This window comes from Castor canadensis, chromosome 7 (assembly GCF_047511655.1).
Source record: "Castor canadensis chromosome 7, mCasCan1.hap1v2, whole genome shotgun sequence".
Lineage (NCBI taxonomy): Eukaryota > Metazoa > Chordata > Mammalia > Rodentia > Castoridae > Castor > Castor canadensis.
The window spans coordinates 89302035-89329363 of NC_133392.1; the positions used below are offsets into that span (position 1 = coordinate 89302035).

The window sequence follows — 27329 nt, forward strand, 5'->3', positions numbered from 1 at the left end:
AATGACCAGGTTGGTAGGTTTTGCTTTCAGAGTTATGGGATGGATGGGTAAGAAGGGCACAGGGAAAGTATCTCTGTTGCCAATACAGAATTTCAAGCTTTAATTCTCCTTTGGTAAAAGGCCAGGTGTCTAACACTTTATCTTTTCCTCAATTTTCTCCATGTGTACCTGCACATCTCTAACCATTAGAACTGGATGAACAGGTGCTATCCTGCTAGAAGAGCTAGCAGTGTCAATAGACCTTCTCCTCAATGTCACAGTCCTCAGATGCCCTAGTGGACAGCACATTTTACTATGATTGCTTTGAGAGCAAGTCAAACCTTCCTGGTAATTTGGAGTCTACCATTTACTCCCTCCTTCTTTGATCTTATATCACCTCCAAGTTAAACCACAGGCCCTTTAGTGAACCCTGGTAATCAGACCACATTAATTATGCCAGGTCAAAGGGTCTAGTCCATGGTGAAAGATTGTTATTTGGACTCAGCTTATTGACTTTCATGTTTACTTCTAAATCAGCAAGTAATTTCTGCTAAGGGTACATGAGACACAGATGTAAATGTGTGTATGTGGTTCTTTATTTCTTCTCCAGTTTCTTTGCTTGCAGAAATATGATAGTAAACCTCTGTACAAAGTGGGAATACCACCAGTTTGAAGAACAATCCAAATTGGAAACTTGGACTCAAGAGAGGCTATAAATATGATCTACTATGTGAACTTGCTCTTTTCAACCTATATTTTGTCCTTAATGGTCTCTTTAAATCAATATAGTTGTGACCCATAAGGCTATGATTCTGAATGATGGATTAAAACACGTTTTTAACATATTTTGCACTCTTTCTGTAAAAACAAACTCAATAGAATAGGAGCTTCACATATTCTTTTTTGATGAAAGAAACAGCTTAGCTATTATTGTGAAAAATTGCAGATTTTAGCTAAATATATTATCATCAATTTATCTTAACGGCACCAAGACTCCATTCATTTACTCCAAATACTGTTTATTTGCTTTTGTTTTGACTATTCAAATAGATAACTTTAACTTCTTCATGAGATTTGAAGTATTTCAGAAAACATTTGCATAAGAAAAATATATAGCTAGTGATCAATAAGAAAAAACTATCACTATGATATTTAAAAAGAGTAAGTAAAATTATTAAACTTTAATATTCACAGCTTTTCACATATCCATGGATATTTATATCTAACCAAAGTATCCTTTTAGACCTTTTAAGATTTTTTTTGTGAGTTCATGATCACACTGCTTAAATTAAAAATTCAGAAATAACTTTTACTTCTGTTCTTCCTGTTCTTTTAAAATGCTGTTCTAGGTCTCCTTGAAGAATTACTTTTATTTAAGAAACAAATAGTGGCACTTACAATAATGGTAACAACTACCACAGCCCCTACCACTGACAACACCAAAGTTGTAATATTAACTCCAGCACTAGGATTGCTTCCGGGACCGGGGTAGTTTGGATCAGGACTCGGATCTTCTTGAGGGACAAACAGAGCCACTTGCGCAATGTTGGATGATTTTGATGTCAAATTGCTTTTGTCTACACTTCGAATGGCAATGAATATGTGGGTTGCATTTTCTTCTGAGATTTTTCCTGGTTTAAACGCAAAGGTTTCCTCAGAGTTGGCCTTCTTTGGTGCCAGGTCAGAAGTGTTAACTTGAAGAGCATCATCAAAATTGTCCCTTAGGTCAGTGATATTCCCACTTATTCTTATGATATACTCTCGAACTAAGAAAGAAAAGTTACACATGGTTTAGTAAGTAGCATTCATGTTAAATTTCTTTCCATTTATTCTCAAAAATGTTATATAGTTATTCAAAGTATATGTTTATGTCAGAAGTCTGACTTTTCAATAGAAGCTGAATTTTGACTACTATTTTCTTTTCTTAAATTTATAATTGTTATTATTAACTTTTTTTTAAGAGACAGATTCTTACTACATATCCCAGACCTGTCTGGAACTCAAGGTCCTACTGCCTCAGCCTCACAAGTGGTGGGATTATAGGGGTGTGCCATCATGTCACCTAAATTTTGACTTACAAGTTTTTTTTTTTTACTGTTCTTAATGTGGTACTGAGGTTTGAATACAGAGCCTCATGCCTTCTTCCAGCCCTGGATTCTGACTTTTCAACTTTGCAAATGCGCTATTTTTGTATGAAAAATAGGACCAGATTAAAATTTATCATGTTTCATTATTCAAGAATATCAGATTAGAAAACTCATACTTTGTAGAGCTGTTAATTAAAAGCATACATCCTTGCTTTTGCACTGAACATTTTTCACTTAATTCAAGCTACATGACACCGTTCTTACCTGTTCCAACATCGAAATCATCTCCTGGTGCTGTCCATGTTAGATTGATGTTGTCTCCATCAAGTGTGGCATGAAGGTCTGTGATTTGACTTGGTGGGAACAGGTCAGGCAAGGGACCACTGGGAACACCTGACATCACAAATGCGTCTCCAGTTGCTGTTCTGCTGAAAGTCTCCAGCACTGTCTGAGCATCATCAGTTTCAGTTCTTGGTGGGTTCTGCTTGATTTCCCCTGCATTAAAAATTCCCTAGTTTAAAGGGGGCAAAATGTACTAGTATTTTTAGAACTCAATGAATCACCTTCCCAATCCTTCATACCTTTCATTTTTTTTTTTTGTTTTTCATATGGATAGTCAATTTTTACTAAGTCCTAGACACAATTGTAAGTATTCAGTTGGTGGGAGAAGTCTTCCTTTGGCATTCTTACCAAGAAGTTGTAGAATAACATTGGATAACAGATTATTTTGGAAAGAAGACTGCACTAAATGAGACTAATGTCACACAATTCAATATATGCTTTTAAAACAAGCATTTCTTTATTTTTGAAATTATCTCAAAGTTAGGAATATATTTGGGGAAATCATTCCAAGTTCCTTTCTAACCACTGGGTCGGGTCCTTCCCTCCTCCTGTAAGTCTTAAGGAGTAATACTCCTGACTTATTCCAGTTGCTAATGGAAAACCCCAAAAACTTGCAAGATAAAGGACCATAGGAAGCTAGAAAAAAAAAAGCATTTTAGACCTTATCATCACCTTAGGCTTATAGCATAATTAGATTGTTTTCTTTGTCCTGAGCTGAAAACTGACGAATTACGGTTGATATCATTAAGGTGTTACAAGGTAACATTACACCACCTGACAGGCTTTGAGTTCTTATGAGGTCCCAGTTGTTTTTCAAAGTTTCATTAATTTAGAGGCAATTATCTGAGAACTTCATTCTAGTTTTGTGTGTGTGTGTGTGTGGAGCTGGGGTTTGAACTCAGGGCTTCATGGTTGCTAGGCAGGTACTTTACCACTTGAGCTACTCTGCCAGCCCCAGAACATCATTCTAGAAATAGAAAAGGCTATACTTTGAGTTGTAAAATGTTTGAAGGCTTAGTCATATCAAATCACAAATGTTTTTCAAACTCTGAGTGGAGTTAGATACCATGAGCTACTCACCATTCACTACCCAGCCTGGTATGAAGGCGGCTCTATTTGCTGGATGCTGAAAGCTTTGCCTGGCAGAGTTTGTTCCTCCATGAGCCCGCACTTTTAAGCCATATCTGCCATTGTCTGAATAAGCTGTAAAATACCTGGAGTAGACTCCATCATTTTTGAAAGCGTCAGCACCTTGTTACAGAAATGAAGAAATAAGCTATGACTGTAAATGAAAAGACAAGTTCACGCATTTTCTAAGACAAGCACTGGCTTCTATAAGCATAACTTGGTATTCTGCCTTTGACCTTTGAAGAATATTTCTATCATGTCCTGCCAAAACAATACACTGTTGAGTTGATGACTTGAGTAATTTTGATACCTATATATCCTCATAACACATCTACACAGAAGGAAACTTGTGTATGTATAATGCATTCTGAAATACCTCATCTTTCTGTAACTTATAAACAGATTACAGTACTTTTCTTACAATTTCTCTGCAAATGTGCTTGCATTCAGCTAACTTTATCTAATCATATGATGTCATTTTTCAGTCAAAAGAGTCTCTGCTAAGGAAGAGTATCCTTGTGAAGGATTTCATTCTCACTACAGTTAACGAAAAATAGTTATTTGTCTTCAACAAGTCTTTTTTTTTTTCATATTGCACTCTCCTGATCAATTAACTCTGGTCTGTCAGAGGAAACCCCCATCTACTATGGGAATAAACATTTGGAGGAGCTCAGAAAAACAGTATCATAAGTGAACTTCTTGATTATGACCAGCATTGGAGTGAGTTGTTAAATTGCAAAACACATTTCCTAGGGGGTTTAATACTCTAAGCAGAGGACGTTAAAGCAAGGTCCTTGCACCAGCTGTATCTGTACCACACTAAAAATCTGGAACTTTTAGACTTTTTGAGGGAAAGCCCTCAGCATTCTGTATGTTAACAATCCTCCAGAATATACTTTGCTTTGTAGAGTGGGAGAATGCCTGCTCTCAGCTCTTGGCCATCACTAATACCTTCGTAGGTAAAGGCATCCCAAATTAGCTTGTTCTTCAATTAGCTAAATGCTCTCATGGCAGAATGTTAAGAAGTGAAATGAGATGCAGGTGAGCTTTATGCACTGTAGATGGGTTTGTGGAAAGGAAATGAAGAGAAGGGAATAGTGGTGCAAATATTGTGGTGCTTCAAGAAGGCATTGAGTTGCACCAAAGAGCATTTTGCCAACTAGCTGAAGACAGAATTATAAAATGACTGAAGAAATTACATCACAAAAGGTACTGACAGAAACTTGCAATAATTCAGAAGCGTATCAAATTGCACACCAATCTCAAACAGAGGATTCAGTTCCCAGAATAAACCAAACTCTGGATAAAGGCTTTTATGCACCACTCATCCATCCAGACCAGGGAGAAGAGACTGGCCAGCACTGTTTCCTGCTTTTGTCCAGTCAGACCTGGCATCTGATGTGCCAGTGATGAGTCCTCCTTCTGTGGGCCTCAGTTCTCAGAATTCTGTTTGTGCTTTGTTCCAGCTTTTGAGAAATACACTTGTTCCTCTTGCTTTCCCTGCCAGGGACCTGGATTCTACCACCTTATTCTACGTGGCTGATTTGTCTCACCCTCTCTGGCCAGATTTCCATCCTTTGTTCCTTTGTTCCTTCGTTCCTTCCCTCCTTCCTTCCGTCCCTCTCTCCCTCCCTCCTTTCTTCTTTCCTTCCTTCCTCCCTCCCTCCTTCCCTTCTTCCTTCCCATCTTCCCTTCTTCCTTCCCTCGTTCCCTCCCTTCCTCCTTGCTTCCTTCTTTACCTCCCTTCTACCCCTTCTCTTTTTGTAGTACTGGGGTTTGAACTCAGGGCCTCATGCTTGCTAGACTGGTGCTCTACCACTTGAATGGCTCCACCAGCTCCAGATGTTCTTGATGATACCTGCCCTAAAAAGAATTGCCCAGAATTCTTGATTCTGTCTCAGCCTTTTAAATGAGACCTTGCTAACTGGGGATAGGTATTGACTGTCTAGATGGCAGATGAAAATGATGACAATAAATATTTATTGGAAACTTACCATGTGCAAGCCTCTTACTAAGCACTTTGTAGGTTTTACTTGATGGTCCTGCTGTTCCTTCACCATCCTTCTCAACTCTTTTTGTGCCTGTCTTACTGTCCTACCTCAGGACCCATACCAATCCTGAGTTAAGAAAACATCCACTTATTCCTAAAAGCCTGTGAATTACCTGCTCCATTATCCAAAAGTTCCAAAACTTGTGTGATTCCACTGTTTGATTCAATGATAGCTGTCACACTGGCTCCAATGATAGGTATATAGCCCTGTAGAACTTCTGCATAGACAATCATTGGGTTGGGGAAGCTGTTGGCGTTTTTATTCATTTTAGCATTCACTGTGATTGGAGGCACAGAAGAATTTGCTGCCCGAGAAGTCACTGTCATAGTTAGTGTTTCTGAGTTTGCTTTGGCCTGAAGATGGTAAGTCCAACTGCCCACCTGAAATTGTCGATGGAAATATATAGTAAGTATCCAGAGTCAAACTATCCTTGTTTCCATTATGCAATTGTAAAATTGCAAAAGAGTGGTGAAAAAAACAGGCTTTGAGGGTTTTCAGGTTTTAAAAGTTGTAAACTGAGGCAGTTCAGGCAAGTCACCCAAGAGTGCTATGCATGGTATCTATACTTTGTGACATCTTGGCTATAAAAATTGCCTCAATCTTGGCCTTTTCGCTAGCTTCAGAGTCACGGATTCTATGATCCTGGTAGCATTAGGAAGGAAGGGCTCTGTAGCTGTCTCTACACCAAGTTACACATATTCTTCCTACACTTCATCCTTACGGTTCTTAGACTCCCTTGTCTTCCTTCTTTCATCCTTCCTCTTCTCTGCCATTGTAATTATTAGGATCACACAGGCCAGAAAAGTGCACAGTATTTTATCTTAATTTCCAAGATGACATAATCTTCGACATATTTATGACATGAAACAATTGATTTTCAACTAAAAATTTTTTCAGAGGCATTCAAACAACTGATTGCTTACCTGTGCAGTTCCTGGAATAGTAAGATAGGCCATTTTGGAAGCAGTGTCCACTATGAAATTTGTGACTGGTGTTCCACTGGGATTCCAGAGAGAAATTTTGGGAGGCTGTTTGCTCCATGTGACTTGAAAGAATGTGTCCTTTCCCACGGTGCTGTCAATGATTACAGTGTCATTCATCCAGGAATCACTGTTCAGTGTTGATCCCTTACTTTCCAGCTGTTTAAATATATTTAAAAATTAATGACTGCAGAAGAGAATAATCTTATTCTTTTTTCTTTTAAAGATAACTCTTAAATTTTGGTCTGAAATAAGCTTACATATGGCATACCACCTTATACTGTAATATTTCTGAAAGTTTATTGGGCTGTGACTAGAGTATTTAAGTAGAGACAGAGTCAAGGCCTCAGAGCTAAAATAAAGACTAATAAGTAACTGAGACAAGCACTCATGGATATTTTCCTAATGTGGAATCCTGAAATAATTTTTCACACATGATAGAGGGAGAACCACCAGACAGAAAATACATTCAACAAGAGAACATACTGATATGTGAAGAATGAAATCTTGAGAAGAGAGAAAGTAAAAGATGAGACTTTCTAAGAGGAGCTTTAAAGAAGTTATTCAAGTCTTTGCTGATAGCTCTTAGTCTTGAAGAGTCAACTTTTTTTTTTAGTTACAAAAATTGTATATATTTATATGTAGAGCATGATGTTTTGAAATATGCATACATTATGGGAGGGCTAAATCAAGCTAATTAGCATAATCTTACACACTTATCCTTTGTTTTTTGTGGTAAGATCAATTAAATCTACTACCTTGGCTATTTTTAAGACTACAATGCATGTTACTTAACTATAGTCAACAGGTTTGTGTAATAGTTCTCTTGAACTTATTTCTCCTATGTGAAACTTTGTATCCTTTACCTAATATCTTTCCAAATTTTACACTCCACCAGCTACTTGTAATAATCATTTTCTTTTTTGCTTCTATTAGTTCAACTTTTTTGGATTCCCCATGTGACATCATGCACACTTGTGTTTCTTTGCTTTGTTTATTTCACCTAACATGAAGTCCCAGGAGATCCAAATTTACCTCTCACCAGAAGATTCCTAGAGGGCACCACTTCAGGAACAATAGGAAATTCTATTTCTACTCCAACTCAGTGCTTAATCAAAAACTCAGTTATCAGAATCCACTGAATTCTGCTTTGAAACATCATTGTTATGACAAAAATCTTAGTCCCCTGTCAAGTACATGTCTTTGAGTGGACATGAGTTAAATCTGAATGTAAATGCCATTTTGACTCCTTATCAGGAAAGGCTAAGAAAATAAGATGGTTTTGGTAGTATTAGAGGAAAATAAATGTGGGATACAGAACAGTCACAATGAAACCTCCTGTACCTCTGTTATAAACCAATAAAAATGTTAAAAAATGGACAAAGTTATTTTTGGTGGAAAATTTGATATTATTTAGTTTTCAGTTATCCCTTGACTACACTCTATGGAAATAAGAAAAAAAACCTGATATTTTACCACTTATTTTATTCTTATTTAACCACATAATTTGGTTGTATCAAACGAATAATTTATATTTTAGTTTAAATTTTAATTTTAATTAAAAATTCACTTTGAAGAAAATAGAGAACTCAATTTTATGTTGGGGGGTGGTACTGGGGTTTGAACTCAAGGTCTCCTGCCTATGCTCTACCACTTGAAGCACTCCCTCAGCAAAAACTACCAAATTCTTTTTCTTACTTATGGTCAATGCAAGCAAAGCTCCTAGGTGTGGGAACTCTGACCTGAAGTGCCTTCTGGGTGGGATTGGCATTTTCTGATGTAAGGGACCCAAAAGCATCAATGAGGCCATTGTTTTCAGCTGTATCTGTAGCATACAAATGTTTTCCTCCTAAAATTAAGCACATTAGTTAGGTTGCTTTTTAATAAGTACTCATCACATGTTAATCATTAAAAAGTTAACAGTTTAAGCAAAATAAAAGTTTTAGTTTGTATTATCCAGCTAGACCAGTATTAGAGTGCTGTAAATATCAACTATATAATGCTAATTTAAAGTATCGTAAGTATAAGATATAAGCTACATTTATTACAGATACCTCACCTAGGTGAAATACATCAAATATTCACAGACCATAAAAGAAGACATTGCTGAACAGGAAATTACTTCAAAGCAGATTATGGTATACAAGAAATTACCAGTTAAGCCATAAAATGAGTCCAGGGCCAAGATAAAAGGACCCATGTGGAGATAGCCGCCCATTTCCACCTTTCCTTTGTCTCCTGCAAACAGATTTCCTGCTATGGATCCTCTGGTGCCCATTCCCACCTTTCTTTGTCTCCCTCTGTAAGCAGATTTTCATAAACAGTCCCCCCTGCTGCTCCTACCTAAACAATCCCAGGTCCCTAACCTCAGTGTGAGCCCACCTATTAGTAACCAGCATGTTCCCTCTAACCTGATCCCCTGCACTGCCCTTTAAGAATCCTGTGATTTCACTGCTGGGGGCCCAGAATTTTGAGTATGTGCTCATGTGGGACCATAGGCTTCAAAGAAAATAAAAACATGAGTTCTCCTACTTCTCTGAGTGTCTCTTGGACACAATACCTGGATACAATTCCAGGTATTTAGACTCACAGATGTTACAGACCCTTTCCATTTTTATTTAACAAATAGTTCTAACAAAGTTGGCTTTCAGGTTTTTCCAGACAAAGTGGATCAGAAACACAAAATGAAAAAGACAAAAGGGGTGCTGTATCCCCAGGTGTCCTGACAGTAGCTGGCACTGAGAGGATAGAAGAATTGTAAAATAGGGGGGACTAGCCCCAAAAGGTACATCTTAGGCAGAAATAAGTTTTATAATGGCCATGAAAGCACTTTGAAATGATAGGCGTTGAAGGGCGGACTGCAGGAGTTCCCAAAAGGTGATAATTAGTAAGGAAGACACTTCTTCTTCCCCAGAAACATCTGTTTGCACCAGAGAGACATCTCCACCTCAGGCAATTAAAAAAAAGGCTATAAAACCCATTTTCCAATCTGACCCATGGGATCACTGGTTTCCAGGCATCACTGCATGCCCCATGCAGCCTTTCTCTTCTCTTCTCTGCAAATAAAATCTTTCTGACCTCTGCTGCTTGAATATGCCTTTGCTTTCTATTTCAGAGTGGACCAAGAACCCCAACACCTGAAAATTCCTGCATATCAGAGTTTATACAACCAAGCATTAAAAAACAAGTATATATGTGGTACCATAAAAGCCAGTTGGATAAAATTCTTAATACCCATGATGTAAATTGTGTATCCTTTACTATGTGTAAGAAGGCATTAGAAATATGGAACCCATTTTCATCACTTCTGTGTGCCTCAAATAACAGCCACTATGGTTAGTGATGATCTAAAACTTCACTGTTTCTTTTCAACCTGAGCTCACGTTCTCCCACCTCACAGCCCATGTGTGGTAGATAGTGCTGATCTCAGGGGACACCATTCCCTCATGTGTTTGTATTGTCACTGCCACATGCTTTTTCATTTATCATTTTTTTGATTATGCCTTGGTCATCTTTCCTCATCTCCTTTTTTTCCTAGAAAACTCAGCACCCTTTTTTGAGAGACTAAGGCATTTAGTCTCTCACGCTTTCTTTCCCTTATGCTATACAACCCTGTGGGAATTGGTGGCTCCCTCTGCTCACATAGAACTTTATTTTTTATTATTCCAGTAATGCAGGAATGTCATCTGGTTCTATTTTATTTATTCCTCCAGACCACTGCACTTTGAACACCATGAGAAAAGAGATTGGGGCAGGTTTGACTCTGGTCTCCAAATCCTGGCAGAGTACCTGCAGAGCAGGAGCTCAAGAGAAGTTGTTGAGTTGTGAAGGTCTACATTTACATATTGTAATTAAAGGTGTAGAATATATAGGTCATGCTTTACCTGTTATATCGCTCATCTGTATTACTGCTATAGCAGCATCTGGTCCCAAAGCAAGAAGATGAAGGATGACCCCACTTTGCTTCACAGTCTCAACACAACTACCTGCAGTGCTGTCCTCCCCATCAGTCAGCAGCACTATTTCAGACCCGTCTAATTGGGAATTTTTCTTTTTAATTACCTGCAAACATAATTCAGAGAACAATTACCATACTAGTTCAAATGTAATCGTAGGAAATTAGAAATAATTATAGAGGAAATAGACAGAAGTATGTATGATAGAAGAGATAGTCTCTGTTTTAAAATCACAGAATGTGAAATTAATAATCCCTGGGAATTTAATGTAATTGTTTCTGCTTCTTGGTTAAAGAGAATATTTATTCAAATGAAATTAGATGGGGACAGGGCTTTGGAAAACCCTAAAACTAAATGACAATGACATCTTAGTCTGGAATACTAAGGTCAGTCATATACTTAAAATGAAATTAAATTCTTTTTCTAGGACTATGCTCTAACCAGCCTGCAGTGCATAGAGTCTGTTGAACATACAGTCAGATGCATTAAGAATCCACCTCAACATAAAAAGTAACTGATTCCAAATTAGAAAAAACCCAGTATGCTTATAAATGAAAGGTAGTTTATATTCTAAGCATGTTTATGTCAGAGATTTCATTATAATATTTTAAATTTACTTTTAACAGAATGAGCACAGAACCAAGCACATTAGTGATGCTCAAAGACTACATGAATAATATTTATTGAGTACTATTTGTAATTTGAATCATTTTCCTATGAAACCCAACATTTGAAACTTAGAGTTCTGAATCTAACTACCTGCAATAGCAGATAAAGACAAATTGGCCCCATATAACGACTATGTTTCATTTTCTACAACAGTTTTAATTGTAGTGGGTTCTTTGAATACTATTTTGGGAAACTGAGTCCAGGCCAGAAGGAAAAGAAAGGCCATACTATCAGTGGCTTTGGGCATGGGAGTGAAGATTTGTGTAGATGTACAAATAGTTGGATGCAAATAGCTACCTATTATTTATAAACATAAATATGGAGTAATATATGTTCTGACATGCATTGAAAGCAAATAAAAATAGTGAAAGTCTCCTATACATTTATGGCATTTATACAACATCCCATATGCTCCTTCTACACAATTGAGTCCAAAACAAAGATCCTAAGATGGCATAGAGTGCTCTTTCCCTTACCTCTCCAAGTTAAGTTTATTCACTGACACCTTAACAATGGGTCAGTGACTGAGCTGTGGATTCAGTAGGAGCTACGTGGTTCCTGTATTCATGGGAAGAATTGAATTCAATTGAACAATATTTACTGAGCAGGACTGAGATGTAGAGATGAGCAGCAAAGACACAACTAACATGTAGGTAGAAAAGTATAAAGATGAAAAGAAATAATGTTATAGGTCAACCATTTACTGAATGTTTGTTATATATTATATATCATGTATATAAGGTTATATATGAATTGTGTGAATGTTTTATATATGATGTAATTTAACCCAAATATAAGCCCCCAAATTATAACCCTATCTTGCTCACTACAGGAGCAACCAGCATCAGTTTCCTAAAACATAAGTTGATTATCAGACTGATTCTTAAAGCCCTTCACTAGTTTTCTGTTGTACTTAAAGCAAAATTACAAACCTCTTGTATTTGTTTTGAAGCTTTGAATGATTCAACCACTGTCTATTTCTCCAAGGACATTTTACATTCTGATTGTCAATCTCCAGAGCCACCAGCTCCTACCATTTCTTAGAGTCATTCAGTTCTTTTTCACCTCTGTCCTAAGAACTTTGTGTTCCCCGTTCTATAGGAACCACTGGTTCTTTCTCATCCTTCAGATCTTAGTTGTTGTCTTTTAGAGAAGGCCTCATGGCTCTCTACCTAAAGCAGTTCTCCATCTTTCTCATTCTCCTTATCAGATCACCCTGCTGCATTACTTCACAACACAGTGTCTGTAATATGTAGGTACTATTTTTTATTCATGTATGTAGTATGTTCTTCACTGATGGTAGCATGCACCACAGAGTGAAGAAGTTTTGTTTGGCACATAACAAGCAGAAAGTAAATAAATGTTGAATAAATGAAAACATGAACAACCTTATGTGCTAGTCTTCATTATTATCCCATTACCCATGAGGTAATGAAGGACAAGAGAGGTCAAGAATCATGCTTAGGGTCACAAAACAAATAAGCGACAATTGTGATTTTAACACAGACCTACATGTTACAAACTGGTTACAATCCGTGCAATTCATAAAAGAGAGAGATTCATTAGAGTTGGGGGGAGGTAGAGAAAGCTAAACAAAGGGGAGAGGAATTTGAAGAAATGGTTAAATTTTAGCATGTAAGGATGGGAAGTAAAATATGTTACACAGAAGAATTACAGGTGTAAAAGTACAGGGTCACCCAGCAGGCTTAGAGAACAATGTGGGCAGTAAATTGCTTGGAGCATAGAGCATCAGGAAGGAAAAACTGAGAAAAAGTCTAGAAATACAGATAAGATACAACTTAAGGCTTAGGAAACTTTTGAGTAACATTAGACTGGGAAAATCAGACAATATTATAGACTGTGAATGGAAAAGAGGATTTCTAAGCAAGAAAGTGACATAATTGATATTATTATGCATCAAGATGAATGTTTGGACAAAATTCACTGTTTAATACAGAAATTATTGTTCTAAGTATGTGACTCTAACACTTCACTTAATCCTTATGATAATCCTGTGGTATTCTTTCCAATTTCCTGCACTTTATAAAGTGTAGAGAATCCTAAGGGACTGAAAAGTTCAGTAAGTTCGCAGAGCTAGAAAGTAGCAGAGCTGCTACTGTGATGTCAAAGTTCACATTCTCGCTCACGAGGCTTGCACCTGTGCTCCATTGAAGTTCATACCTACAGGTCAGTTTGCCTTGTCTGAATGTCACCTAAGCTGAAAGGAGAACTGGCCCAAAGGGGATCACACTGTGTAACTTGCTTCACTGCCTCAACAGTTGATGGCTTTTGTATCCAACCATGCTTATTATAGCACCAGCCATTGTACAGTTACAAAAGATTAAGGTCCCTGACTTCCTTATAATCTTGTAGCATTTTTATGCTTATTTATTCCCTCACAGTTTCCTCATTGTTACACTGATCTACTCAAAATCAAGTGAACTTTTTCTATGTGCTGTGTCCTGTGTCCCTTAGTTTTAATTATTTTAAATTATGTAGCAAGAATGCACAACAGCACTTCACATTAAAATGTCCTGAAAACAAAAAAAAATTTGCAGCGTGATTTTCACCTGAAATGCAGCTTGAATTCCTTTACAGATGGAAGTTCCTCCACTAGCTACTGAAGGTAATCTTTCCAGCAGCGTGTTTCGTTCAGTGTTGCCTTTTATTTGGATTAGTTCACTTTTAATACTGGCAGTACTATCAAAGTGAACCATCCCTACCCAGGATCCATTTTCAACAGTCTGCAACAGGAAATATTTTGCTGCTTGATTCATTCGGTTGAGGCGGTCACTAAGCTGAATAAAAAAGGATGAGAAAATAACCAGGTGATTTTCAACTGGAAGATAACAGCAGAGCACACAAATGAGCACATAAAATGTATTGGTAGGAATTTTCTATGAATGTTAACTGTGTTATTGAAGAAAGTGACTATCATTTTTTTCAATTGAGGCAACTGAAAAATACGGTTATGTTTATTATGGGGTACATACAATTTAGTAAGCAACTCATGCTTTTTACCTAGAGCTCATTCCTGGCGCCAGTTAGAGGTGGAAGTTAGAGTAGAGGTTGAGTTGAGTTAGGGGTGATGATTCACATCTTAGAGAATCTCTAATTACTCCTGAGATCCTTTGTGCCTGTTGTCCTAAGATGAAATCACACCTCAGAGCTCACAAATCAACCAAACTATCTTGAACTTCAACCAGATCTGAAATTGCCCAATTTACTGGGGAATAGACAGGTGACTAGTGAAACTTACATGAATGAAGCTAAATTCTGAGAAATCCAGCTCCACTCCCTATTGACCCATTTCCTCTTCTTCTCCTAACCTTTCCCCATCCCTTCTCCACCAGTGAGTTAACTGGAACTGACTCTTAGGCAACCTATCAGGACTCATATCCGTCTTCCTAGATGATTGCCCAGGACATATGTGTACCTCTTCATGTCTTTGCCTTCTCCAGTCCCTCATCAGCACACTCATGAGTGGTACCTACCCAGAACCCCAAATTTCTTCTGAATTCCTAAACCCTCTCATAATGAAACACTTGTATGTCCCCATATCCGAGAACTCTTCACTATTTTGCCTTGCCTTTATACTGGATCTACCAGCACCCTGTGGAGGGCAGGCTGCCCATCTCTCAATCGGGAACATTTCCTCAACCTTTGTGTGGGTTGTGGTCCAGCACTTTGTTGTCCTCTGTGAAGTCCTGTGTTCTTGTGGTGCATTTCATTGATCTGCATCATTCTCTGCCCTTCTCAATAACCACCTTCCCCTCATCTGCTGAATGTTTTATTCCTGGTGTTCAGCATGGTCTGTTCCACCTCAAATGTGCCATCCTTCCAGGCTCTTTCTCACATTGCACGTGTTTGTTTGTAGTTTGTTTATTTCAACAGGTATTTATTGGTCATCCCTATGTGATGAATCTGTTCTAAGCCATAGCAATATAAAGATGCATCCGACAATGTTCCAGTTCCTGTGGCAGTCCCAGTATAGTGGGGACAGTTGTGCAGTTTCAACAAAATATATAGTAATAGTGTATCCACAGGGCAGTGCTGGGAATCATCAGAATTGCCTACAGCACCCTAAATGACCAGCCCATTTCTCCTGGAGGAAGTGTCTCTCCTAAATTTTGGAGACAAATATCCATTAACCAGACAGAGGGGAGGGAGAGAACACATTCTCTACTGAACTCTGAACTTCTGTTTTTGTTTCTTTCTTTCTTTTTTGAGACAGGGTCTTGGTAGCCCAAGCTGGCATGGAGCATGCAGTCCTCCTGCTGGGATAACAAGTGTACACCATGCCTGACTATGACCTTCTCAAGGACATGAATCTGTTCTCTGAGTCTAATACGATGCCTGCCATTCACAGAATGACAAGAGAAGGACTGAATGGCTGCATCTACTCATATATTCTTTATGGTGATGCTTTTTTTGTTTGTGTCATTGAGCATAAAAGGGGACACCTGTACAGTTGATATAAGTAAAAGAAAGCAATGTTAGGAATTGTGCTAATCTAGTAATCCACTCTATCCTCCTGTCTCATAAGCATTTTCAGTAAAAGGGTTAAAAGCAGTTTCATATTCTAATCTCTAGTTTTGATCTTCCCACTAAACAACCTCAGAGGTCTCCTTGGTCAACCATCCATGTTTTGGAAAAAGTAAAAAGACATTCTTAAGTTAGATCTTCTTAACTCTACTGACATATTTCTTTCGTTCTTTCTCCACAATATTTTTTTGCAGAATATTGATGTCACAATCACAGGAAGTGATGGTACTTTATGCCACCATGCTAGCAGGAACAAGCCAGGTACAGGTAGAGGTTAGTGTGTGTTCTAGCATCTGATTACCCCCGTTGCTAGGTCCAGGAAAAAATGGTCCCATGTACTTACAGACATGCTTCCAGATTTATCAAGAACCAAGCACACAATTCTTTCTCTGGGCCTCAGCAATGAGAAGACAGGTGGAGGAGGCGATGTTTCCATAGGTGGGGAATTTTTAAAATCCTCAGAATTGCTGATTACCTCCCATGTACTTCTGTGACCACACTTTATGTTTTGTAGACTTGGAGCTTCTGGGATATGGTTTTTTTTGTTACAGAATTCAATGACCTGAAAGGTAAACAAAATGAAAAATAATATTACTGTACTATGCATTAAAAATCCTAACTTCAAGGGATAAGGGCAAAATAGTTTCTGCTGGGTATCGAGGGGATGGGGGGAAGAGGGAGGGGGTTGGGGGGTTAAGGGGGGGGAGGGGGAAGAAATTACCCAAACCTTGTATGCACATATGAATAATAAAAAAAAATCCTAACATCAAACCTGATAAAATTAAAATGTTCTGAAAATATGCTTTTATTGAATAAAATGTAACGACAATCAATATTTTAAGTTAAGTCGATTTGCTGTAAGAGTACCGATAATAGTAGATAACACTAGTTGAGTGTTTACATGTGTGAAACATTGTTCATAGGACAATCTATTAATATATTGAATCTGCATGTCACTTAGGTATTTTAGATCAGCTATGTCAGGGCTGGGGATGTATTCTAGCGAATAGATTGCTTGCCTACCATATGCAAAGCTCTGGATTCAGTCCCTAGCGCTGTAATAATAATAATAGAAATAGTAATAATAAAATTTAAAAATGAATAAAATCAGCTATAACCTTTGATCATAAATTCTGGTAGCAATGATTGGCATACTTACCGAATCAATACTTTGCATAAACATTACGGAAGCCTTTTCTGTTTGAACTTCATCAGGGAAGAATTGACAGTCTTTTTCATACAGTTTAGTGGTAGAATTAATTCTGCATTTTCTAAATACACAGCTGCCTCCTTGGCATGTGTAAACTCTATTTAGACCAGAGATACCTGAGGAACACCTGAAAATAGGTGACAGTCTTTGAGTCAACAACTTAGTTATTACCACTTTTAAAACATCTTAACTGGTTCTTTTCATGATGATCTTTGTGTCAAGATGCCCTTGTGTGTACCATGTACTTTCTATGCTGACAGCAAAGGTTGAGAGTTCTAATCCAAGTATTACCTTTTTTTTCCCCATGAAATTATAGTGGGAAAATTTAAATGTGACCCTAAGATATACATAATGGCTGAATTCTCTGCTGGGATTGAAGCTGCTGGTTTCTTGCTTGGCCTTCTCTCCTGCTGGTTTTGTGGTGGAAACTGCAGTGCAGGCACACCTGGATGAGGGAACTTGTGAAATCTTTTACTTTAAGTAGCTTGAGGTTCTGTGCAGATTTGTTTTCGAGGGGGAGATATACCCCAAAGAGTGGGTCATGGCAGCTACATGTGTTTTGAAAATTTGAGGACCATTTTTATCGAAAGGAAAATGCCACTGGGAACCAAGAATGAGGAGCTGTTGAGAAGGACAGTAGAATAAGGAGTGATGGTGGCATTTTAGCTTTGGTCATGGGTGGCAGTGATTATAGAGCACAGGCTGAATGTGAATATATCTCATCTTTTCCAGTTCAAATTCAGGAAGCAATAACTGGATTTCATTGAGTAATGTAGGAAGTCTTTTAAATATATTTGTGCTCCTGTTGGCTGCAAACCTGGCAAACATAAGGATGCTATCTTTATGAACTATCTCAATGAATATTCTGCAGAAGAAATGCCATTTATGACCTAAACTATTGTAATCCATGTAGCATTTTAAACATGCATCCCTGAAAACTGTGCAGTGGGCAGAGGAAGGGCCTTCATAGAAATCATGTACTTTTCAGTTTACCTTTCAATTTGTGACAACGTCTGTAGCCTCAGTAGGTCCTGTAACATTGATGAGGTTGCCTCCACCCAATTTTAGGCAAGTGTTCTATCACTTGAGCTACACCCCAACTTTAATAATGGCACCCAATTTTAAATGAATTCCCCCCAACAATTTTGCTCTCTTTACCTCAGAATCAAGAGGATCCTCTATTAACAGCTGTGATGCTAGGTTGATTTTTTAAATAACATTTAAAATCTCTGAGAAGTTCCTAGTTGACTTGTTAAAGCTGCTTGATATCCTATTTAGCTCATGTTAGCAGTATATAACCATTTTTGTTCATTTTCATGGAATATGGAAGATTTTATGGTCTTCCACCTATAGTAAATCCATCTACATAGTGTACAATTTTAGTCCAAATGAGTTCTGGCACCCATGGCAGAGAGGTATAATATATCAAATTGCCCACCAAATGTTAAATATTAAATTTATGTGTAGTTTAAATAGGCAACCAGCTGCTTTAAGATCAATTTTCTAAAAACTTAAAAGCAGTTTTGTGATATAGCATCTGTTGTTTTCACTGGCACAAATTGCACAATTATCATTTGAAAGAAGTCAAAGCAAGGAAAATAAGACCAGTTAAAACCCAAGGTAACCTAGGAGAGACAGATAGTCATGCCTTGTTGCTTCAATTTTCTTTGACTTAGTGCTGTAGAAAGGCTGGTCTTCATTGTACTCATCAAACACTCCCCAGCGGAGATGGGCCCACTCGTGCACAAGCAGTCTACCTGTGGGAAAACATTTTCAAAGATGGTCATAATTCAACTGACAAATTTCATATCTTAAAAATTTGAATGGCACACACCTGTAATCCCAGGATTTGGGAAGAAGAGGCTGGAGAGTCACAAGTTCCAGGCCAGCCTGGGCCTACATATCTCAAAAAGAAAATTTTTTAAATAAAGATATCTCTTCAATTATAAGGAATATTTAGATTTTCCATAACTCTCAACATTTATAGTTTTATTTCTGAAAAATAAAACTATAATATACAGTGTATTACCTTTTTATCCCACGTTATAAAAACATTTATGGAGTATATACAATGGTGAAAGTAGACTAGGATTTGGGTTTTGGTTCTGGGGGGAGGGGCAAAAAGTCTTACATATTGTGATGGTTTATGGCTTTTCAAACATGAACCCTATCAACAGTAATTCTGTTGTGTTAAAATACAAAGGTATGCAGTTAGGAATAATAAAACACATGTCCATAAATGCTCTTGAGGGGGTGATAATGAAATAAAGATTGGGAAGCACTATTACAGACCATATAAAATTGTGTGGATGTGTAAAGGAAGTGATTCACTTCTGATACATGAAGGATTAATTATATGAAACAGGAAAAAAAATTGTGGCAGTGCTGAAGCTTGAGCTCAGGGCTTTGCATTTACCAGGTAGGTGCTTTTACCACTTGAGCCAACCCCCAACACATTTTGCTTTAGATATTTTCAGCGTAAGATCTCTCATTTATGCCTAGACCACACCCTTCTATTTAGAATTCAGGCATAGCTGGGATGACAGGCATGTGCCCCCATTCCCCATTTTACTGGTTGAGACAGGGTCTCCCTTACTTTTTTCCAGGGCTGGCCTTGAACTGCAATCCTCCCCATCTCTACCTCCTGACCAGCTAGGATTATAGATACATTCTATGTGCCCAACTGAAACAATAAATTTTAATTATATATTAACTACAATACCAGATATTAAGAAATATAAAGATGTGTAAGATATAGTCATTATTTTGGAGAAGTTTTGAGAGAGGGAATTAGATTACAATATTACTTTAAGTATTTCAGGGTGTGTATCAGAATACGGATGAATCCACACCTTTAGATGCAGAAAGAAGGAACAGCAGAACTTTTAGTGACAAAATTGGGGAAAACTTCAGAAGAGACAGAAGTGGAGAGGATACTAGATATAAATTGTTTTTTTGCTGCAGTGAATGTTTCAGTGAACAAATGACCTCATGTGAGATCTGACACACAGGGAAACAGCAGTGTTAGGCAGAAGTTCTGCCTCTCAAAGCATGGTCCTGGACCAGCAACATCCACATCACCTGGAGCTCATTGCAAATGCAAAGTCTCAGGCCCAACCTAAACCTTCTAGATCAGAATTTGAATTTTCAAAGATCCCAATATAAAACTTTAAAATTACTAAATTACTGGATTAAGGTTTTCTGGTTAAATGAAGTCAGTTTAGCAGGAATAGAATTATAATTTTCAGCATGGAAGGGGACAGCCCTGATATCAGCTACTGGAACAGGACTTTGGTGAAATGTTTAAAAAATGAAAACTTTTCTGCACCTGTGGCTGTCTTCATAAACAGGTCCACTGTCGTACTTGCTCCCTCCTCAGATGCCCCAGCTCCCACCCACCTTAAAAGCAGTCCCTGTGACTCAGAATTCCACTTCATCTCCATTGTCATCTCAGCTGGGCTCTCTGTTGTTATTTGTAATAGAATTTCTATTCTATGTGTGCATTTGTGTACACGTGTGTGCACACACTTTAATGTCTGCTATGGCAGCCTCCAGGCAGAACCTGGAGTTCCTGCCTGGGTGGCCCAAATGAACTTTCCAAGTATAGATTTTCCTTTGTTATTGTAATCATTGTTACCACAAATTTGCATAGATCTTGAGGGCTCTCTTGTTCATCTTGTTTTTCTAAAACCTGTGTTAGGGCATGGTTTGTAGAATGTGTGTTATACACACCCACCCCACCCACATACCATTATGGAATAAAGATCTGTCTGGAGTAAGGGTGGAACCTGTTTCACTGTCTCAGTAATGAGTAAGGCTGAGACTGAGGTGAGGTGTGGGATATGGAAAGATCAAGAGCTCAGATGGAGACATTGGCCTGAAGAGAAATCTTCCTGTTCTATGATGGCCAGTTTAAGGTTTTCTGGGTTAAAAAGGATAGAGGTACATGTAAGTTTAGATGAAGGTGGAGACTTCTATTTTCTCATTCAAGACACTTGTCAATTGATGGGAGTGGAAGTAAAAAGAGTGGCTAGAGATCTTGAGAAAAATGGTAGAAATTTTAGAACATTTCTATGGGAAATGAGAAAGGGTGCTGAGATAAGCCCAGTAAAAATATTATTGGAAAGCACTGAAGGTTCCACTGAGAACTTATCTGTAGTGATGTGAATTAATTTTATAATTTTCTGTTTTTTCCTACTTGCTAGACATTTAAAACTTTTTATTGTAAAATAACTTGACTTACAAAAAAAGACGTTTCATAATTTTCTTGAACAATATGGGAAACATAACAGGAACCAAAGAGACTGGCTGGGTTAATCAGCACTAGAGTTTCAGTAAGTTGACTGAAAGCTATGGATAAGAGAGGTGGGGAATCGAGCCATTTGTACTTGTTGTTGAAGCGATTGACTTCGCTGGTTATTTCTGCTAGAAAGGAATTACAGTGAGGAAGGTGTAATGGATCCTGTGTACAAGGAGACCATATAAGGGGCATATGGTTAGGATATCATATGAGGAACAGATAAGAATGGGATGTGGGGGGTGATGGAGCTTTCAAGATTGGAGTAGGAAAGCAATCCAGGTAATGACAAGGATTGGCTGAGAGATGGCAGACAAGAGATTTAGTGAATGCGCATTGAACAGGCAGTGGAGAGAGAGGATTGTGCAAGGATTCAGATTTGTGGGACTTTTCTTTGAAAAGTGACATGAATTGAGCCACCCTTTAACAGTGATTTTCATTTTTTAAAAATAATGTGGGTAAAGCACATTCATTTGGAAAACTGATCTTAACATTTAGATTAATCTAGACAAAATTATTAGTGTGTGTGTGTGTGTGTGTGTGGCAGTAATGGGGCTTGACCTGAGGCTTTGAGCTTCCTGGCAGGTGCTCTGACACTTTAGTCATACCCTAGCCCTTTTTGCTCTGGTTATTTTGGAGATAGGGTCTCTCTTTTTGCTCAGGCCTGCCTGGACTGCAGTCATTCAATTTTAAGTTTCCTACAGTAGCAGGGACAACAGGTGTGTGACACCAAACCTAGACTTTTTCTGTTGAGATATGGTCTTGCAAACTTTTTGCCTGGGCTGGATCTGGAACCAGGATCCTCCTGATCTCAGCCTCTCATGTGGTTTAGGATGACGGGAGTGCACCACGATGCCCAGCTATTGGCTGATATGGGATCTTGAGAACTCCCTGCCTGGGCTGACCTCAAACCATGATCCTCTTAATCTCAAATTCCCAAGTAGCTAGGATTGCAGGTGTGAGCCACTGGCATCTGGATGAAGTTGCCATTATTAATAGGTCCAAATGATTAATTTTAGACAATTTCATCTGGTACAGCCAAATAGGTCGAATAATAATGTCAGCAGCTAACAGCCTGAGTGTTTTCTCCTGTCCAGCAACTGGCATCATGCCTCTTTCCAGCTTGCTATGCATCTGGTTTCCATGGAGCTGGATGTGATTGATTAATATGCACCTGTGGAGGGCTGGAACATTAAGACTTAAAAGTATGCCTTTAGAAAACATTTATTATTTCTGCTTTCTTTTTAAATTTCTGAAGACACTGTACTTACTCGATTAACTAGTTTAATGTTCACAAAAACTCTACAAGGTATAGACTTGTGTATTCACCATTTTGCCAGGAATAGACACAGGGAGGGTAGGTTGCTTGTTTCAGGTCACATTTCTAATAAACAGAAAATCCAGGATTTGAACCTAGAGGCTTCTCTAAAATCTGTTTTCTGGGAACAGACCTGATTGTTGCAAAATTAGATGTTTTAACCAAATTTCTTACCTGCTGGTCCATATTCATTTAGCTTTTTTCCCAATACAAAGTCAGGAGTGAAATGAATGTATTCTGCTTTTTCTCCACATTCTGTGAACTGCCTGGTGTACGGTTCGTCTCTGCCTAGAATAGTGGGTGGTGCAACTCTAACATCAGCCTGTGAATGTTTAAAACGATAGTTAAAAATTCAATAACATAAATAAAAACTTTTAGTGACTCTGAAAAAATTTGTGGCAAGACCAGAGAGCATCAGAAAATATTCTTTTTGTCAGAGAAGATGTTGATACTTACATGTGTGTAGCTCTCATGTGTGGGCCTCTTGTATTGAAGACTGTCCTCCCAACTCTCAGGAATTAAAATAGATATATTTTTGAAAAAAAATCTTTTTTGTGTGGCTTCGAACAGATAAGTAGATGCAGTAGTCACTATTTCCTGTATCAAAGGAAAAAAATCTGTGAGAATGGCCAAGTAGGGGCTCATGCCAGTCATGTTCCACTTTTCATTGTTAATACAAAAGCAACTGACTAATAAGCAGGGTCTCTCCTGTAATTCCATCTCTGCCACTGTCTATCCCAAACTCTCCCTTCATCCTGCACATGAAAAGACTTCTCAGTCTTCTATCCTCTTACTTCAAAGGGCAACTGTGTATACTTGGTGACTAAAGGAATTGAGTAATATGAATATGTACCTGGACTTTGGAGTCATTTGCTTGATTCCAACACTGATGTTAGAACTTTCTGGGTGATGGATCTTGGTTGACTTATTTAATTCTCTGAAACTTAGTTTCCTATCCTCTTTTACTGGAAATTACTGCTGTACCTATCTTTATGGCTGGCATAAAGATCCAATGAATTAGAAAGGACTCTGCACATAAGCAATCCTAAAACTGTTTAGTACCATTACTGATTAGAAGAAATCTGAGTCAGGAACAGCTTGAGGTGATTCAAGCTGAGGAAGACAGTCTGTAGGAATTGGTGTTAGATGGTTTTTTTTTTTCCTCATACCACCCTCAGGAGAGTTAGCTAGGCTGGGCACTTGATGAGTAGGGTTATGAAAAAAATCCATATTGGCAGTAAAATGTTGATCACAGAACTGTTATTTTGCCAGGAAGCTGAAAGTAATATCACCTTTTATTATCATGAGGTGAAAATTACAGTGATTAATAAGAGAAATTGTTCCTCCATAGAGCTTAGTAACTAGTGGGGAAATAGATGGGTGAAAAGTCCTTAAGAACATCTATTGTACACGATCAAGTCCACTACATGAGGAATCCTGGATGGTGGATGATGATGTTAATTTCTTCATCATGGTGCAAGCATCCCAGTCTACCGTGTTGTGTCAAGATAGGCTCCTGTTTGATGCTTCCTGGTTTAACAGAAGCCCATACTAGAACTGTTCTTCAGAAATCCAGGTTCTCTTCTTGGTACTCTTTAAGACAGTCTAATGTGCTGATTCACATGCACTGTATGAACCAAATTGATTGCATTCAGAACCGTGGGATTAGTCAGAAGGTCAGAGTTCAGATAACTGAAAGCCCAGAGGACTGGCTAGGAGGGAGGAAAAGGGCTTTGGAGAACTCTAAGGTAGGTTGTAAGTTACTTCAGCATCGACCTAAGACAGGCTCTCTCACTTCCTTAAAGAATGCCTCCTTCTTTTAAAAAAGTGTTATTTAGGTATCAATAGGTTGTCATGTTCTGTTTGAAGTGATGATTCTCTGTGTATATGAGATAAAAGTGTATTTGGTGATCAAATTAAGTTATAGATTGAACAAATAGGATTGCTGTACATGATTGTGTGGGGTGTACATTGTTTAATTCCAAGGGACTCTATTTATTTTGGAGTCCCAGTGGCCCAAAGTGACTGTCTTGGATAGTGGTGTGTTCATGGGTCATGGAGATAGTTCAGAGACCTATTAGATGAGGGAAATCCCCTGGAGTATAATGGTTTTCAAAGATTTTCTAGGCAGAATTTCTATAATATTCATTCTCAGCATTCCTGTAACTTCCTGGTTGGATTAAAGAAGATGAAGATATCAGTGTTTGCAAAAGTAATTAAAGTAATTACTCTGTGTTAGTGAGCACCTCTGTGCTGCATCAGAGTTTATAAAGAATCAGTGACAAATCACATACTGAATCACCAGAGTACAACTCAGTTCATGCCCACCATAGGCTTGAACAATGAGCATCAGGACCCAGGAGCAGAGGAATTGAAAATGAGGCCTTAGTAGATGTGGATGTGAGGGACATGGAAAATAATCCATACAGCTGTACTGTCAATCATTACACTGCATGGAATATGGTAGCCTGAAGAAACTTCAGAAAATCAGAGTCACAAGCTTAGTCCTGGAGCCCTTCTTTCTCTTCTTCTGTTTGCCCTCAGCCAGTGTATTCATATCATCTGCACAGTGAAGACTCAAATTTTTATCTACATAAATATTTCTCCCCAAATTCACATTCCTGTTTCTTCTACTTGGATGCCTAAAAAGTGTATCAATTTCAAAATATCCCAAACTAACTCCAGATACCAAAAGTGCCATTTTTTCTTAGTTTTTAAGTTTTTCCTTCTCAATTGATGATAATTCCATCCTTTCAAGTGTTCAGGTAAAAGATTTGAAGTCTTCCTTGACTCAGTATTTCCTTCCTTTTTACCCTACACTCTCATCCAGACCATCAGAAAGTATCGTCTGACAATCTCAAAATATGTTCAGAATCACACATGACCTCCCTGTCCTTGTCACCATCACTGTCACTGGCTAAAACTTCCCACCTGATTCTTTCTACACCTCTATTCTGCAACAGCATTTATACAGGATGTGTGGCAAGTGCAAGCCCTCCACCATTTCCTCCACACTGCAGTCAGAGAGACCAGAACACACACAGGAGCACATTCCTCTCTGCTCTGAACACTGCAGGGATTCTCAGCACACTCACAGTGAGAGCCAAAGTCTTTCCAGTGGTCTGCGCTCTGTTACCTCTTCCAGCTTCCTCTAGCCCGCATCCATTTGCCCATTCACTGGTGTTTCCTTGGTCAAATCAAGCTGTTCTCCCCTCTAGGCTGTTCCTGTGTCTCAGGGTTTCAATGAGCTTTTCCCTCACTCACATTCATCTCTGTTCGGATGTCACACCATCAGCAAGGTCTTCCCCGACTGTCCTACATCAAACAGTAACCCACACATCCCTTTATCCCAGTCACTGTCCACACTCTGTACCTCTTTCCTGGTTCTGTGTGCTCCAGCAACCTACCACCTGTCCTGCAGGTTTGTTTTTACTAATTACATCTCTGAAAAGAATGCACACTCCATGAGGCCAGAGGCTTTTTTTTTTTCATTTACTACTCTCTGCTCCAGTATGCCATATGTATTCAATGAATAATTATTTAAAGAGCATTTGAGTCCAAATGCCAACTTACAGACAAGGAAATTGAGGACCAGAGAGGCCCAGTGCCTTGTCTTTGGTCTTGTGGTGAGATTGGATGGAACCCCATGTAGAGCTTCCATCTCCCTTGACCCTCTCCAGCATTGTCCTCACTACAACCTCCCTGCTTTTAAACTTCCTGGAGCACTTCAAAATTTGCATAAGAATTATTCACAATTAACGTTTTTTTCTTTTCTGTAATTCAACCAGAAAAAATTTCATTTTCTTTACCTTAAGTTGTTCAATTATGTTTTCATCTTCTGGTACACCAGGATCAATAGCAATGATAACATCTTCATAACCATTATCATTCAGCTTAACAAAGGAACTGTTTGACCCCTGTAGCAGGTAGAGGAGTAAGAAGAAAACTAAACCTTGAAATAACCCCATTGTTCTCTAGTTGCTCAGAAGGCTTTCCTTTCACCTTGTCTCTCTCCAGGTATATATACTCCCCAAAATTGTCTTAATTGACTGATTATGGGATGTGGACTGTATAAAGGTCAATGTTACATGCAGGGAAAATATTTGACTTTCAGGTTATACAATAGTTTTATTGTATGTTACTATAAAATGATCAAGAAACATTTTGAAATGCACTGAACATTTTCCTCTTATGAAACATTTTTTCTGGTGGTATAGGGGTTTGAACTTAGGGCCTTGTGCTTGCTAGGCAAGTACTCTACCACTTGATCCATGCCCCTACCCCTCTCTTATGACACATTTTTACACTTCCTAATTTTGGTTAGTTTCTTAAATATATACACATACTTTAAATATTTTCTATAGGATGGAATGTGAGAATTAATAAAATCATAATAAAATAAGCAGACCCCAAAATGTTCTTTCTCATTTTACATAGCAATTTAATTAGTTTCTAGGTTATTTGTCCCCTAAAGAATAATCATATAAATAATGGAAGTGAATATAAGATTATCAAAAGAGGCAAGTTGAGTTTGAAACCCAAATTAAAGATTTAAAGAGTGATAAATTTAAGAAGATTTGGTGAAGTCAAATAACTCGAGTGAACTAAAAAAAAAAATCCTGTCCAGTAAGAATGAATGGAATTTGTTTTTATACAAGTGTATAAAAAAAGTGCACATGGTACTTTGCTGGTTACTACTGTGGCAAAGTGAATAATATTAATATTTACTCAGTGTTTACCAAGACACAGATTTACTCACAGTGCTAT

General features: G+C 38.1%; 1 protein-coding gene across 1 annotated transcript; it reads right to left on the reverse strand.

Moving 5' to 3' along the window:
* Window positions 1–981: 981 nt before the first annotated feature.
* LOC109674366 (calcium-activated chloride channel regulator 4-like) lies at window positions 982–26545 on the reverse strand. The gene is made up of 14 exons (XM_074079524.1): window positions 26372–26545; window positions 23019–23159; window positions 22737–22884; window positions 18596–18704; window positions 16897–17074; window positions 16081–16299; window positions 13763–13990; window positions 10452–10629; window positions 8310–8416; window positions 6511–6726; window positions 5700–5967; window positions 3489–3659; window positions 2331–2561; window positions 982–1745 (listed from the first exon to the last, which is right to left on the reverse strand). Exons 1-14 carry the CDS (start codon window positions 26528–26530, stop codon window positions 1312–1314), a joined length of 2787 nt encoding a protein of 928 aa, XP_073935625.1. The 5' UTR covers window positions 26531–26545; the 3' UTR covers window positions 982–1311.
* Between the last annotated feature and the right edge of the window lie 784 nt (window positions 26546–27329).